The sequence below is a fragment of the Puntigrus tetrazona genome, unplaced genomic scaffold (assembly GCF_018831695.1).
Source record: "Puntigrus tetrazona isolate hp1 unplaced genomic scaffold, ASM1883169v1 S000000148, whole genome shotgun sequence".
NCBI lineage: Eukaryota > Metazoa > Chordata > Actinopteri > Cypriniformes > Cyprinidae > Puntigrus > Puntigrus tetrazona.
In genome coordinates this window covers 3,115,001-3,133,073 of record NW_025047824.1, presented here as the reverse complement: position 1 = coordinate 3,133,073, position 18,073 = coordinate 3,115,001, and the positions used below count along the sequence as shown (strand labels likewise).

The window sequence follows — 18,073 nt, the reverse complement described above, 5'->3', positions numbered from 1 at the left end:
TTGTGTAATGTTTGTTTCTTAGAAATGGAAGCGTTCTCTGAGATGAGGAGCTGGCTCTCTGGTGTTCACAGAGTGAATGAGCTCTGGGATTTTTTTTTTTAAGTAAACCTGATAAAGCTGGGTTCCTTACGTCCAAAATTAGCACTTGAGTTTCTTGAGTTCCTCCCAGATTTTAAGTGAAATCTGTTGGGTATTTGTCTCTTTTGAAATTTTGTGAATGAATCTTTTTTTTTTTTTTTTTTTTTGGAGTCGGATATGTTTAGAGAATCATTTGACCCAGTTCACAAAAATGATTCGTTCAAACTTTAAATTAGAACTTGCCAGAAGCTTGTTTTTTCATCGAGTTGGATCTTTTCAATGAATCGCTTGAATCCGACTGATTCAGTTCTAAAGTGTATCTTACTCACCGACATTTTTTTTTCGTTTGTTCCTTAATCAGTCAACCCATAAAAGCTTCACTCGTCTTGAAGGCATTTTATATGAAAACCAGGAGGCTTGTGACTCCTTTGACTGAAGTAAATAGAAAAGTATAAAGGCATTGTCAGAATACTCCATCTACCTTCAGCGGTTCAATCCGAATTTTATGAAGCGACGAGAATAATTTATGTACACAAAGAAAATAAAAATAACAGGAAAAAGCTACTAACGATTACTATTTCAAATAAGTGCTACTTATCAAATGGCTTTTGGAAAGAATGCATCATGCGTAACACAAAAACATTTAAGAGACTCTTTTCAAAGGAATAAGGTTTGAATAAGGTTAAAAAAAATCACAGTTGGGGCTTTAAACTAGATGTTATGATGATAATCATGGAGATGGGACAGGCCTGCATCCTTGTGACAAAAATGGCTATAGTGCGTCTGATGGGCGTCAGCTGTGTTGAAGCACTTGAGCCGCATCTTCCCGATTGCTTTGCCCGGAGCACCTGATCCCCTCAGGTAATTGTGTTGCTGCTGTCTGCCTCTTTAAATATAGACTCTTTTAATTGAGGTAGACAGCAGGGGTTCTGGAGGATGGGACGCTGTTCCCCAAACACACACACACACACACACACAAGTAGAAAGCTAATAGAGGACTTAAGTGAAGCTCAGCGTGCTTTAATTTGAATGCCAGAGGAACAGTGAGTTTTATTCAGGAAGCTCTGGAACATTAGATCCGCTCTAGTTTAAGTGAATAGAGAATGAGTTTGGTAGAGATGGACTCGTTATGACTCACGTGGACTAGTACTTCAAGTATATTTTACGGCCTAAGAATCTAATCCTGGAAATACAATGCTGAGGCAATTACAAAGCAGAAGTAAAACAGAGCCTCCCTTTCAGAGCGTGTTTCGCTGAGGGCGTGGTGTTTTATGTAGTATTTTGGTAAATCTTTGTAAACCAGCGTTGTGCGGTCATCTGTTTGGGGTTCTTCAGGATTTGCTCTTCGTACGTCTGACTGACGGGCCTTAAGTGACACGGTCGGCTCTGCGGTGGTTTCGAAACATTGTTCGAGCATCCCAAGCGGCTCAACACAGAAATGTCGGCTCCATGCCTTTATTCAATTATTAACAATAAGAATTTTTGCAATTGCATTTGGCTTTTGTTGTTTTTTATTTATACATTTTATTTAGCGTTTTTATTTTGTTGGGTTGCAGTTTATAAGATGCAATAAGGTAATAAAACTTTGAGGAAAATCTTCTTAATTTCACATGTCATTTGTAATTTTGACAATGCAAACATGTTATTTAATATGTAACCTTATTTATAATGATTAATTCACAAGCTCTGAATGCAAAAAAAATCCCTCTTAAAAACATTTTATTTTATGTTCCTTTTTAAGGATAAAAAACAGTATTTGAAGTAATTGGCAATTGTGCAAATAAAATTAATTCTGTTAAACATCACACGTATTGAAGACCTTGTTTACAAAATGTAAACAAGCATGGTCAGGGTTATTGTATCACACTTAAGGGGCTAATTTTGTGACGATGTCCATCTGTAATTTGGCCAATTTGCCCATGAAATGATTCGATTTAAAAAATATTTATTACATAAGAAGCAAGAGACCAGCTATGTGGCAAATCACAGATAATCATCCACCCAAATAAGTCATTATATTCAATTATATGACAACAAAATGCCATAACTGACCAGTCAGAATAAACCATTTCAGAGATGCTCATTATATAGCGTGAGAATGTATTTTATATCGTGTTATCACTATGCATCGTTTTTAGGCTTCCTCCTTTCCCTTTTTAGCACTTTTGCAATATTATTGTCCTCCTTAAGAATCCATTAGACCGGTTCATGTGAACCGATTAACAGATAAGCTTCACCTGAAGATGAAGCTGTGTGTGTGTGTGTGTGTGTGTGTGTGTGTGTGTGTGTGTGTGTGTGTGTGTGTGTGTGTGTGTGTGTGTGTGTGTGTGTGTGTGTGTGTGTGTGTGTGTGTGTGTGTGTGTGTGTGAGTGAGAGAGAGTGTGAGAGAGGATGGGGGCGTTTTTTCATAAACACACACCGGGTCTTCAGTCCCGACTGACAATAAGATTATATCTGAGGTCTTCCTTCCTTATAGAGATGCCAGCAGTTACAGTCCCACAAACACCTTCAGGGGCTAAACTGCGCCCACGTTGGTAGAAACGACACCTTGTATAACGCGTACGCACACATGTACGCGCACCAGCTTACAGAGTTATTAGATTGAAAGCAGCCCGGTTTGACAAATCCTGCCAGACTGCAGGAGGACGCTGCAGATTGCTCTGGAGCGAGAACCGGACCGAGCTAAAGAGCAACATGCACACATGCAAACAGACATGCGACTGTGAGCGGCTGCCGGTGAGTGCATCCGATGGCATGCCAGAGAGCCGTTGCTCTGAATCATTCAGACATTTTTTTAATGTTTGGTCATTTGTTTTTCTTGGTTATCGTGTGACGCGTGTGTAATTCTTATGTTGGCATTGACGGTGCGTGAGCGTGCAGATATTTCAGGAGAAAATTGCATGGTTTTTTGATGAGTAGTGGGAAGAGTTTATACATGTTGAAGATTTGGACTGGGGTAGGATGGCTATGTTCATGTTTTGTTTTTGGTTTTTTTTCCCTTCTTTTTCAAATTCCAAGCTCTTTTGTGAAAGTATGCTTACATACAAAAAGTATTGCAATAGTACAGTTTTATTAATTTATTTATTAATTTTTTTATATCATATTCTTCCATGTACTATGTGGAAAAACACAGTATATGATTATAGTAGTCATTAAGTACCTTGGTATTATTATGATTTATTGGATGTACCATGTTAAAATAATTGCGTTCTTTGAATTGTTGGTTTTGTGTGACAATTTTCAGTATTTTCAGTAAAAAAAAAAAACAACAACATCTTAAAAAAAAAAAAATCTTATTACCTTAATGTCTTTGTGTTTGTGTGTGTATATATATATATATATATATATATATATATATATATATATATATATATATATATATATATATATATATAATTTATTTACTTAAATTGTAAGGTCTGTACACACGATGTTAGTATTAGCTCTTCGGCTTATGTATAATTTACGTGCATAATTATATTACTGCAATTAAAACCAAAAACCACAACACACAATGACAATGGCCAAAAAATCTCAAGATGCATCGTTAATGAAGCTTTAGGAGAAAATCTCTTTAATTGTCATGATAATCGATGCAAAAACAATCATCATGCTGTGTTTGTTTTATTGTATACTTACTCTTCTTAATTACATTTTTGCGTAACTGATATTTTGAATAAGTAAACATAAAAATTCATAAAAAAAACAGCCTAATCAGTTTTTACACACATTGATATATATTTATATGTGAATATAATTTCATACATTCACATGTGAAATTGACCTTTCTGACTAAATTTCCTTACACCGTTTTGTTTTATTTTCTAAAATATTATCAGATCGAACTATCTCGTAATTTACAGAAAACACTATCTTTGAATATACCGTTCCTTCTCCTTTCACTTCCTTCTAGACGCACGCTCTCTCTCTCTTTCTCTTTCCCCTCCCTCTTCCCTGTATGTCAATTCCTCCTCCTATTCCTCCCCTAAAGCTATGGATAGCGTCAGAGCGGAGCTCGAGACGGCTCTTGACAGAGTTTGAGTTGAATGAGCGCAGCTGCTGGTGAGTTTTCACTTCTGTCTTCTCTACATATGTCTCTGGTTACCCAGCAGATGGCTAGACATCACGCTTCACAGGATTTTTCTTCTTAAAAGTCCGTTTTATGTCATTTGCATTTTAACTTCATCCTTGATTCCAGAGCGTGTTTCACAAAGTTCATACGCGTTGTTGAAGCCGCTGTCTCTAATTGGGTTTAATGAGAGATCACTATAGCGGCAGTTTGCAAAACGGGGCGTTTCGTTTTGGCTTTACAGCGAACCAAAGTGCGATATAGTGTTTTTCGTGGTGGATGTTTTTTGTCTCAATGTTAATTGAGAAACCAAAGCGCGTCGCGATTCGTACTCTTGCTCACTTCTGTAATAATGGTGGCTGTTTTCCAGGTGTGGGTGTGTACATGCACATTTGCTTTTGCTGATGCTACATGTTGAAACACACACTGAGAGGAATGTTTCTTGCGAAAAAGTGAAGCGACTTGGTCTCCTTTTAGCGTGGATGGACTTGTCCTCTTGGTCATTCTTAATAATATGTTCTTAAGCTCTTTAGATTCAGAAATCGTGTTTTTGATGAACATTTATTTAATGAGCATCTGCATTTCGAGACGTCTAGCTTCATTTAGGGCGATAAAATAAAATGCGGAAAACTCCTGGTACGTAGCTATTCGGAGATGATGGTAAAACCTGGTTGAATAGCCTTTATTTAATGGACGTGAGACCTTGTGATGCTGTCCCACAGTTGTCAAACTCTATTTCCGTGCAGTGAACTTTGCTTTTGAAGGGAAGTGATTTTGTTCAAACTCAGGATTAGTCACTCAAGGAAGTTTAGGTCCTTCCGAGGTGACCAAATAAGCTTTTGATGTTCTCGGTACGCAAGCATGGAAATCCCACACTGCTCCCCAGACATTTGTCATCAGCTTCTGTGAAGAGGCTGGCCTCCTGTGGTCCGTGGTTGGCTAAAACCCTGACATGGCGTGGAGAAGTTTGTCTGAATGTGTGCTTTTGGTTCATCTGAAATGTGGGACCGATCACTGGGGTCTTCCGTAATAGAGCTGGTTTACGTAGTGAAAGGTTCTTCATCGGCTTCCATGAAGAGCATTTAGCATCCATGGAACCTGTCAAATGGTTATTTAAAGTGGAAAAAGGTTCTTTAAATTATTAAAATATTCTACAAAAAGGTTCTTTTGGAACCCACAATGGTTTTTCTATGACATCACTGTGGAAAAATGCCTTATATAGTTTTGTGAGAGGAGTTTGAAATGTCAACCACATTGATTTCTAAGAATATGCTTTGGTTCACAATCAATCAATCAATCATTTTTATTTATATAGCGCTTTTAACAACACAGGTTCACCTGAAAATTAGCATTTTGCCGCCATTTAACATTATCATCAAACCTTTGACTTTCTACTGTGGAATTCTGAGTAATACATTTCGATAAATATCCAATATGAAAAATATTTCTGATTATATTTGAACTGCATGTAAAAATGTTTTTATCCATTTGGATTACACCGTTTTAACACAAACCGACTTACAAACTCAGTTTGGACACAGCAAGCCATATTTTACTGATACAAAAATGTAGGCTGAAGTATTTTTTGAGTGGATGATCTTTAGAAAATCGACGCATATTGTGACCAATGCCAGTCTAACTTCAAAAGGCTATAAAAGTATGCACTTTGCCAGTTTTCTGTTGTCTGAAAGTCTTTGGTTTTTACATGTCATAATTCTGCAGTAGCTGCTCTTGCTAAATTTAGACTGTCGTCACTGTATTCTGACACATGCGTGTAGACCACTTTTGTGGTAATGCGTTCTTTCCTCTTAATTGTTCCGGATGTCCACTGACCCAAGACTGTGACCCGTCAGTCACTAACCTCAGTCTACATACTTCTGATACTTCTTGTATGCTGGTAATTTCCTTGTTTTACACCAATTTCATCTCTCTTAGGACATGAGAACGTCTCTTTGAATTTAAATTTTTTACTTGTATTTTTTTGGAATGGAATTCTTGCTTGCTCCTCACTGCACGGTGCGTAATGTAAACCTTATTACTTTGCGTATTTACTTCAGCCGGTAGTCTAATGCTATCAATAAGTTTGTGTAAATGTGGATTTTCATTTGTAAAAAAAATGTTAATCTTGCACAATAGCGTTTTATGGTTTTCATGGCTGCATTTATTTGAATGAAAATGCAGTAAAAATGCTAATATTATGAAAAGCTATTCGAATTTAAATTGTTGCTTTCTATATGGATGTTTTCAATTTGCAATTTATTACTTTGATGCAAAGTTGAATTGTATTCACATGCATGGAGGTTCAGTAAAAAGTTCGCCTGTAGGCAGTTTTTGTATTTTGGTTTGAAGGTATAAGTTTTGGAGTGGATAAAATGATTCCTTTATGATTAAAAAAAAGGCTAAGCTGAAAACCATATGGACTCACAGCTTGTTCAAAAGAATCGCAATAATGTGGCTTTCTGTTTTTAGCCCCGGTTTAAGAGAAATCGAGGAAAACAAAGCATGGCGAACTAATATAACGCTGCCTTGGTTTGCGTAAATGCCTTTTTTGTTTTTTAATTTATCTTCTTTTAAAGTGCACTTTATGGGCCAGACGCTCGCTTGTCTTGGAGTCAACGGTTGCATGGCAGCTCTCTATCCAGAGCAGTCTTTTACTGAAAAGCCAGTGCAGTAGCTCCGATTTCTCTTCCTTCAACGCTTTTTCTCGAAACACTCAGAAGCAGAGAAGTCGAAAGATGTTTGGCCGTGGCTCCAGTTGCGTAGTTACTCATTGACATAATTGCTTAATCACACCATGTGTCTGGGTGCAGTTTGTAAACCAAAGAACTTATAAGATAAGACGCTTGTCGTAATGCGCTTTTTTATTTTGTTCTGTAAAAAATGTATTTCAAAGCTATTCTTTGTTTTATAAATGAATTATAATTTATTTATTTGGCCATATTAGAGTCTTTCTTTTTTTATCTTTTGAAGTATTTCATTATCTAACGGTGCTTTAAGTCTTTTTCAAAGAAGTTTATGGAAACTTTTGGGCTGTGCTTCATGCAGGTTCATACCCAGCTCCGTTTTGTGATGACATGCTCATATTATATAAATGGAAGAAAAATCACCGACTCTTTAAGTCTTCCAACAGCTGTAGCGCTCGCTTCTCCAAACGGTTCGATTTGGTGTAGTTGGCTGTTTGTTTTAGTGAGTGTAGCTTGACTGATCAATGTGTTTGGGTTGAACTCGAGAGGGATGTGAATCAGCGTTACACGAGTCTGTATGTACGTTTGGGTCTGTTGTGTTTCAGCAGCGTGTCTGTGTTTATAGACGTCACTAGCGTCAGACGGGAATTTCACAGTTTCGTGAGTGTGATTTACATTTAAGGCCGTTTAGTGATTCACGTCGCTCTCTCACACGAGTCACCATGATGCTGTCAGGGTTGGGCTGAATTTAAGCCTGTTTTTTAATCATCAGGCTTTTGTGTGCTTTAGGATCGTTCTGTTCATGAGTCAGTGTTTTGGTTAAAACTAGACGTAAGCTGTGATTTATGCTTGCTCTTAATTTACTCAAACTTTGTATTTTACGCCACTAACTTGGCGTTGTCTTCAGAAACTCTCTTTAAAAAGTCCACTTTTGAAGGCCAGGCATGTGTGACGTATGCACTGTACGCACAGGCGTGCTCTTTAGGGGTTTTTTGCCCTGTAAGTTTTAGTTGATGTTGCTTTTGTGATTTTGTGTGCTTTTTTGGGTTTCAGCATTTCCTGTTTACCGGTTTTTAACTCTTGCTTGTCAAACTGTAGCCAAATGATTCTATGAAAATGTGTTTTGCTGAACTTTATTATGAAAATCTGTAACTTTGATATAATGTGTGTATAAAGTGCTTTCATTACAGTTAATTTTTTTTTAGAAGAAAATGACTTGAACTTTCTGGATAGCAGACCAAAAATAATGATGTTTTATGTTGCACTGCAGATTTTTATTCAGTGAAATGCTCGCTAGAATGACCTTTTGATATGTCCCACCAAATTTCCTGTTTCAGCAGGAAATATGTTAAAACAACACAGAAAGCTTTGCTTGGTAATTAATTCCATTGGGTTTTTAAGTAATCTAAGGGATAGTTTATTTTTTAAATATATAAAAAAAAAAGTAAAAAAAAATTTTTTTATTTATAAGCTGAAAGCCTGTAGGTGAAGTACATCTGTAACAGAACTCCATGTAAAAAAAATTTGTACTGATATAAAATATCAAAAGATTGTTTACAAATGTTTTTAAAGAAATTAACAGAATTGCAAGTATTTGATCAGGAATACAGCAAAAACAGCAGCATTTAAATATTACAATATTTTTTTTTAGTTAAATATATTTCTCTCTCCATTTTTTAAGCTATTTTTAACTGTTCCGGTGTTTTGACTGTTAGTGTATTTCTGTTTAAAGGCTGCTTTCTCTTAGCCGTCAAACACTCCAAAATTTCACTCTTTTCCATTTTCCGGCCTTTTGTTGCTCACACATCATTTCTTTCGCCCTTCAAAACGGCGAGGGCAAATTTCTCGTGCGGCTTTCCATGAAAGGAGAGATTAAATGGTGGCATAATTATCTGTGTGTGAAAGAGGGATGAAAATGTACATTATGTAAGACCGCTGGAGCGGTGCAGTCGAAGGGAACAGGTGCTCATTTTTGCGGCAGACGGATTAATCCTGGACTTAAGGACACTGCGCTTGACTTTTGACCTTAAACGTACAGGAGAACGCGCTAGCCACATTGAGACCCCAGAACCCGTTCTCCGTGGGTCCCCTTCACTCCAGATCATCCTCGCAGATCAATGCTGATGAAATATTAAAAAACTCTCAAGCATGAAAAGCTTTTGCAAATCAAGGCTTAATTGCTTGAAAGATTATTGAGGGGGAAATAAGGGCATGAAATTATTAAAACATACATAACGTCATAATCCTCAGTCACGCTCTGATAAATAGGGATGATGGGTGCTATTGTTTTGTGTGTTGTAACAAAAGAGCGAAACACATTATTACACAAATTATGGCAGAAATATATTACCATATACGTTTCGATGCAATACTACTACTAAACTACTACTAAATTATTATTAATAAATTATTTTAACAATAAACCTCTCTTTTGCAAAAAAAAGTATTGTGCCTGCTTACAAAAAAATTCAATAAAATAAACAGTGCAGATTAATAAATACATTTCAGTTAATAAGACATGCTTTTGATTATTAATTATTATTGTATAAGTTTATTGTTTCAGTTAACTAGACATGCTTTTTGATTAATGCAATTTAATTTACCCATTAAAGCAAAGTCTATCAAAAAAAAAGGGGAGAAATTGGGGGAAAAGCAAAACTGATTTCACTGGGCTTTATAATGGCAGGAATGGTGCCATGTGTGTCTGAATTCGATAAGCCCCTCTGGACGCTTGTGTGTGTTCACAGCTGTCTGTTTCTCTCCGCTGTTCACTTACATTCACCTCCACACTCCAAACACATCACCCCTTCCTGAGGCCCATGGGTAATCCAGCAGAACTTCACAATCAGACAGCCTACAAACACACACACACTCAGCTGTCCTTGGCTTTGATCCCTGACTGAGGGTCCTTTAATTGCCCAACTGTTTGGTCAGCATGTAACATGCTCGATGTCTCTGGATTTAGCCGTTTCACAAAGACTCATCTGTGTCAGTCTCTGTTCTTGTTCTCACTTGAGTTCTGTTTCAAAACCTGGTGAACTTCCTACCTAGGTCACATTTAAAGGCAATTGTGGATAGAAATCAGGGTTTTTGTAGTAAACTAAAAGTGAAAATAGGACTTATCGTAAGTAAAAGTCATTGCTTGAAATGAAAGTTTAAATAAAAATAAGATATACAAATGATTTCAGGTTGTTGGCAAGGTAACATTTCTTATCTTAACTTTGTGCTAAATTAATTATTTCCTTCGTCGCCTGTGTCTCCATCACTGTACCGTAATCGATCACTGAGTGCATGTGACTACGTGATTGTGCGTCTCGTCTCAGAGCTCTCAGTCTCTCAGCCGATGATGATTCCCTCGTTCTCCTTCAGACGAATGTGCTGTAACTCGTCGAAGAACACGAGTCCCTCCCGGTGATTTAGCTCGGCTCTTCCTGATAGTTGTTATAGCAGCGCTTCATGACAAACACCTGAGCATACAGGCTGTTCTGTAGAGCACTGTGATCGAGTGCAGGAATAACCTGTACTCATAACCCCCACCACTATAATGTGCTTTAGTTGGTGTGTTATGTTGTTTATGTTTATGTATGTTTTGAACGGTCTACTTCACTCGGTGGTTGTAAGGATCTTGATAGATTGCCCAAAAAGCTTTATCAAAATTTTGTTATTATTTTTAAGCCTTTTTGGCTTTCAAATTTTTATTTTTATATTTTATTTTATTTTATATTGTTATTTTTATTCAAATGAAACCCTTTTTGGCTTTCAAATTTATTTTATTTTATTTTATTTTTTTCACTTCTTTCGGACCCCAACTTGAAAACCTTTGCCCTAAAACCCAAAAATGTTGCTTGCTTTGCAGTTCTTGCAACATTTACCCATTTAATTTCTAAATTTATGCGAATATATAAAACTCCAACATCCAAGCATGCACCAATAATAAGGTTTGCTCTGGCCTAAAGTGATTTGTGTAGTCACATTGACTCCATATTGGCCCATTCGTGTCTTTTAAAGCTGCCGAATCTTTACACACATTCCCAACGAGCCCTTGAATCTGAAAAACATGAAAGTACACCTAACCTAATTGTGCTCATTGTGGTAGACCATGTCATGCCTATTACAGACAATAAGGCCCATTTAAATGCGAGCGCTATTTAAAAACTTTATGGAGCCGAGACTGCTGCCTTTCTTCCTCCTTTGGAGGTGGAGTCCAGTGAGAGAGAGACAGAGATGAGCCAAATCTAATCTCGGTTGGGTTCATGAGAGCGCACGGCTGATTAGCTCCTCAGATTAGAGGGGTTTTGGACATCTGAAGACTGATTTGGTTGTTGGGGAAGACCAGGACTACCCTAAAACCGCCCTGCCCCCATGAACGCTTAACTTGACTAGACACAGAGGGGCTGGGCCAAGATTAATTGGACCAAATCTTGTTGGTTCTTTGGGGGGGGAGGGGATGATTCGGGACCCTTCTGTGAGGTTTTGGGGTGTATTACTGTACTGAAACTCTTTGCTGCCATGGACCGGTGTCCAACAAATGGGGCGGCCTGCACACATCCCATGATATGGAAGGTAAGAAGAGGGCACATTCATCTGATTGATACGTTTCAATATGAGTCATTTCGGAGGGATTTGGATTAAGCTGGAGTAGGTGTGGCAGTCGGGGCTTTTATATAAAACGGCAAGCTTTAGATACGAAGGTGTACAGTATGAACAAGAAACTAGTTGTTGCTCTTGGTTTTTTTATGGATTTTCAGAGCTGCTTGTGCAACTTTAGCTCGATTCAGTTGGCTTGTCAGAACAAGGCAACCGTCGGCTTTATCGTTAAAGGAGCACTCAATGTTTTATTTTTTTTTCACATACTACTTTTATATTTATTTAAATAGACAATCATTTAAATACTTTAGGTTATTAAGAATTCTATGGAAGAAATGAATACTCCTATTCAGTAAAGATTAAATTGATCGAAAGGGACTTTAATGCCATGCGTAATGTTACAAAAGATAGCCGTTTTAAATGACCTCTGTGTTCTTGGAGCGGCGTGAGGTCTAAACAATGTCCTTGGGTCATATTTGTTTGTGTATGGTTGCATTTGAGACTCTATGATGTTGTGAACGATCAGAAGAGAGAGTTCGAAACCGACAGAGCTGCAGAAATGACATACAAGGGCTTCTTTTTTTTTGTGGTCTGATAAAGTGCGATGAACCTGACCTCTAGTGACTCAAAGCGTCTGATGTCTGATTTCTCTCTCTCTGTTCCTGTAGGTGTGTCATCATCCCGACTGTCAGGAACTGAACGGTAAAAGCCCCCTGCACCTGTGCGAGTCATGTGATTCTCGCTGTCACCTGGATGAGTCTGACAGCATGCACTTTGACAGACATCTCCGCTTCGACGTACAGCCACAAGGTAAACGACCCCGCAGGCACAAACGAACTTATGTGACCCTTTGCCAAACAGGTTTATGCTTCATACAAAAGAGCCTCACTCAAAACTTTGGTTATTTTTATACAGCTAATAACTACCGGTAAAATTCAGTCACCCAACAACACACGCTGAATATAAATTGTATGATGATTATAAACATTTTTAAAATTTGTTAATTTATTTTTATAATAATTAAAAATGCTTAATTTTTGTTAAATATTTCAAATTTTCTATTTAAATATGTATTTTGTTATTAGTTTATAAGTTTTTGGTCGTTTTTGTTGTTGTTATATAGTTAAGTAATTCGTTTATTAGTTGATTTGGTATTATAAAGCGGACATTTCTGTAAGAAGGGAAGCATGTAAGATCAGATTTGTGTTAAAGGGATGGTTCACCCAAAAATGGAAATTCTGTCAATAATTACTAACTTCCATGTCGTTGCAAAACTGTAAGACTTTTCGTTCATCTTCTGAACACAAGCAAAGATATTTTTGCTGAAATCTTTCTCCATAGACTCAACAGAAATGTTCGCAGTCCCAGAAACGTAGAAATAAAGTGAAATACCGTAATTTTTACTGTAAAATGATCAGCCCGTAATTTTTTGTGTGAGAAGAAAAAAAACGAACAGTTTATTTAACCATTCTTTTCCCCCGAGTCTGCCATTTTGGAGAATATCCACTGAACATAAACGGTGTAATCAGCGTTGTTTACATTCAGTAGATGGCTCAAGAATGCTGAACGTCATTGTTACGTTTAGAACGACAGAATGATGTCAAAAAACAATTCTCTTTCAATCTCTGTGGTCAGGTTCTATTCTGGCGCGAAATGTGTCCACTCGTTCCTGTCCTCCTCGCACGAGCCCCCCTTCAGACCTGGATGAAGACGAAGAAGCAAGCACTGAACGAGGGTCAGTCGGTGATCCACAACCTTTCCACAACGTTCAAATAACTTGCAGCCTGTACACACGAACAGAGGCACAACAGAAATATAAAATAATGTTTTAAATGAAACTGACGTGCATGAAGCGTTTGCATACCTGAACAGTAGTAAAATAAACACGGTCAGTCTGAAATTGATTAATGGAAAAAAATCACTGTTGCTGCATCATATATAGCTTGGAGGGATTTAATTAGTAGAGGCTATGAATTAATGAGTATACAAGTTTCACTTAATTTGAAGCGGTTTTCTACATTGATGCTGATAATAATAGTAGTAAAATATGCCTTCAGCGGCAAAGGAGCATATTAGACTAATTTTTGAAGAATCATGTGGCACTAAAGACTATAATGATGCTGAAAATTCAGCTTTGCGTCACAGGAAAAAATTACATGTTAAAACAAATACAAATGGACAGCAGTTGTTTTAAATTGTAGTAATACTTCAAAATATTAGAGTTTTTGCTGTGTTTTTAATCAAAGAGCTGCAGCGTCTGTGAGCGGAAAACTACTTAAGAAAATATATTTTGAACTGTAGTGTATATATTTTTTACTTTAACAATGGTTTATTTTAAATAATGCACTGTAAAAAAAAATCTTTCAGTGATTAAAAAGTAGCAATATTTCATGCAATCTCTCGATATGTCATCATGAAAGCTACATGCAGAATAAACTCATTTTGTAAAGGGTGTGAATTAAATATAATTAAATACCTTCCCATATCTGAGAAAGGAGAAGTGCTTATAAACCTACCAAAACAAAAGAATAGCTCTAAGGACCCCTGCAATACTTTTACATATAAAAATGAATAAAATAAAACCAGAAATATAATTTTACTTGTGTACTATTTTTGTAATACGTACAATATTTATAATATCTTTATTCTTATTATTTTTAAATTGTTTTGCACATTATTATTATTATTATTATTATTATTAATAACATTTAATATTTTATTTTTTATATAACACACTATTGTCCAAATTGTACATCCTTACAAACAAGTACAGCAGACCTGGAGCTTTTTTTATAAAATTACATGCGCCACAAAAATTTCAATTGGTTGTTTAGCACTAAAAATTGCTGTTGTCTTCATTTGTCATTTGTGTTTTTCTGTCAGAGAACGAAAAACAGGAGGAATGAAACTGAAAAGCAGAGAAGGAAAAAAGCCCCGTCGACGCCACACTGATGTGAGTGCTGGTCTCCTTTTGCAAAAGCTCGCGTGAAATCGTAGCTCACCGCAATCACAGATAGTCTAAAAACAAACATGTGCTTCTCCTTAACACCCTACGTATTGTATTAATATACCCTACTGACATTTTTACTGTAGTACCTGTTTAGACTTGTATGTGGGCCTACCTATCCAACGTAGCGTACAGGAAATGACACGTCTCTGACTCATCAGCAGCCCCAGGATGTGGTGGCTTGATGGATATCTCGATCACATCTCGAGTTAGATGTAAGCAGTCTGTCTGCGGCCCACCTTTGACCAGGGCTGTTGTGTCGCCCCCTGTAGGACCCCAGGAAGGAATGCTTCAGCCTCAAGTTTGACCTCAACATAGACATCGACACAGAGATCGTCCCCGCTGTCAAAAAGAAGACGTTACGGTAAGTCAGAGAAAAAAAAATCAGTGTTCCAAGCAACCTCGGACCATTCTCTACTAGCTGTTTTCGTTAAATAGGTCATTTATACTAATATATAGGTAGTTTGTACTTCTTAAATACGTAAAGTTATATGCAGTGCTGGGGAGTAATGAAATACGTTACGTATTTAAGTGTAAAATGAGTAACTGTATTTAGTTATAGTTACATTATTGATGTAAAATGACTGCAAATGTTAACCTTGAGGCAACTGGTGATACTCTGACTTGTCACTCAATCAATCAATCAATCAATCAATCAATCGCTTTTATTTATATAGCGCTTTTAACAATACAGATTGTGTCAAAGCACCGAACATTATCAAACAGAGGAATAGAGTGATAGTTATGCATAACGACGACATTAAACACTTCATTTTTATTAAAGGCAGAGACGGCCTGTGTAATTAAATCAACCATATTCGCTAGAAATTAAGTGTCTTCAACTAAGCTTGGCAAGGAACCAAGACCCCATCCGTGACTGCATGGAGAGAAAAAAACAACTTGGTAGAAACCAGACTCAGTTGAGGACCAGTTCTTCTCTGTCCAGACGAACGCAGCCGTGTCAGATTGTGTAAAGGACTTGATTCCCGTGATCTGTCCTAGGTCTTCTGGTGTCTGATGAAGATCATCTCTTGGTGCTGATCCACCAAAAAGATCTGGATACAAACTGAGAAACGGAATAAGAAAGAAACAGACTAACGTTAGCGTAGACGGCGTTCTAGTACATCGTTTGTTATGGGGAGTGGTCCCGGTAACAATCCTTTAAGGGATTTGAATAATAGAAGCGTATTAGTGTGTCGTGTGTAAGCCAGGTTGCATGTAGTATCAATATGCCATCACAAATAATGCTAAAAATCCAAAATAGATGTACTATATCAGAGCGTAGAAGCATTTCATGCCAGATTCTCAAACGAAACCCTCTTTGAATGGGTGTTTATTCGATTAGAAATTTCCAGAATTCTTTTTTTAGTGTTATCTAACTCATTCACATACTTTATCGTTCTCCAGAGAGGTGCTCGGACCCATTTTCGAGCGCAAAGGCATTGAATTGTCTCGAGTGGATCTGTTCCTGGACCAGTCCAACACTCCACTCTCACTCCACTTTGAGGCGTATCGTTTCGGAGGACATTACCTCAAAGTGAAAGGTAAGAGTTTGAAGCCCAGCTTCTTCTCACCCGCCCCGTTTCCTGCTAATCACCGCGACGTCTCATCGCTACGGTCTTCCTGTCCGCCTTTTGGATAACATTTTCTTCCTACACATTTACCGCATCGAGTTCAGAAGCACACACCAAATCTCTGTAGCGCACGACACAGCCGTTATGTGTCAACAGTTTCAGGAAATGGTGTGACCAGTTGCACTTTATTAGAGTTATGCATCTAAAAGGAGCCTCACAGCCTTGTTTCTTCAAGTAGATCATCGCATTCACGTAACGCTTTTTGTGGTCATACAGCCATGTGCTTGTCTTTACAAATCCCCATCCCCTTGTCTTTAATCAGATAACGTGCGCGCGCATGCACACACACACACACACACAGAGAGAGAGAGAGAGACATGCCACAGGTGCTGGGTGGCTGCTTGCGTAATACACAGCCTGTGACGAGAGGGTTAGCGTTAAAATGATTGGGACATTAGCCGCCGGACTGAAGAGTTTCATTCATGCTGAAAATCTGCTCTGTTGAAGATCTTCTGTTACTTTTAGTAACACTAACAGCGGATTTCAGTGATCATGAGTATATGGTGACATTTAACAAACAATAATCCACAGTCTTTGTTACATGGTGTTGGTCTTGCTTTATTTATATGTTTTTTTATATTTGCTTCAAATTAAAAAAGTTTAATTTTCATGTAATTATTCCTTTTATAAAGAACTAAATCTTATCGTTATTATATTATATATATATATATATATATATATATATATATATATATATATATATATATATATATATATATATATATATATATATATATATATATATATATATATATATATATATATATATATATATATATATATATATATATATATATATATATATATATATATATATATATATATTATTATTATTATGATTATTGTTATTATGATTATTGTTATCATTTGTATTGTTGTCATCAATGATAATAATGTAAATAATAATCTTTTTAATGCTGGAATGTCATATTTAAAATTGTGGTTCATAACAGCAAATAGCCATTCAAAGCTATGTATTATTTATTAATATAATATATTACATGCTGAATTTTTTTTTAAACCTTTATTCTCTTAATGCTGTATTTTATTAGAATTTGACTAGTGCTGGCAATCGATAAATCGTGATTAATTGCATCTAAAATAAGTTTTTGCTCATGTTTATGATGTATGTAATGTATAGAGATATTTAATATATAAATTTATTTTTTTATATATACATACATATGTTTGTATTTCTTTAAAGTATTGTTAGATCTGTTTCATAATCTAAGTTTTCAGAATTAGAACATTATTTGTTCACATCCATACGATTAAATGAGCGTTTCTTACAACGGTTGTTTTTCCGCAGCTCGCCCCGGCGACGAGCTGAAGGTTGAGCAGAGTGTGAAGGATCTGCGCTCTCTCAGTCTACCCAACATGAAGCCGTCAGGAGGGGGCAGCGTCTACATCCTCACACCGGGCAGTGAGAGGGCCGAGCACGGGTCCCTGCCGCGCCGGGAGAGCGTTGATATACTGGTCAGTGATGCCCCTGCTGCTGCTTCCTGTGCACAGCCCTCCAAAAGCATGTTTGTGTAAAATTACATTTTAAAATTGTGTTATAGAAATGGCCTAATGTTCTAATGTATAATGGGGTAACGTGTGACACACAAGACCATTGTCTGCTCCTTAATTTTTTTTTGTATGTTATATGCCCTAATTTGCTTACAGTCCTTTAGTGTTTCTCCTAGATGGTGTGAGGGATTATTTTATTTTGTATTTCTATTTTATATATATATATATATATATATATATATATATATATATATATATATGTATATATATATATATATATATATATATATATATATATATATATATATATATATATGTATATGTATATATGTATATATATATATATATATATATATATATATATATATATATATATATATATATATATATATATATATATATGTGGTTTTAATTTAGTTTTAGACTATATTCAGCCCCATAAATAATTAGGTTTATTTCATTTTCATTTAATTTCTATTTTTATTTTATGTCTGTTTTAGAA

At 36.4% G+C, this 18,073-nt stretch overlaps 1 protein-coding gene across 1 annotated transcript in view; it reads left to right on the top strand.

Moving 5' to 3' along the window:
* The window catches only part of plekhg5b (pleckstrin homology domain containing, family G (with RhoGef domain) member 5b), a 54,858-nt gene that overhangs the window by 19,199 nt on the left and 17,586 nt on the right, over positions 1–18,073 (top strand). Inside the window, 6 exon segments of the mRNA XM_043230286.1 lie at positions 12,087–12,228; positions 13,054–13,153; positions 14,302–14,371; positions 14,698–14,789; positions 15,833–15,969; positions 17,369–17,535. Coding sequence (XP_043086221.1) covers positions 12,087–12,228; positions 13,054–13,153; positions 14,302–14,371; positions 14,698–14,789; positions 15,833–15,969; positions 17,369–17,535 — 708 coding nt within the window.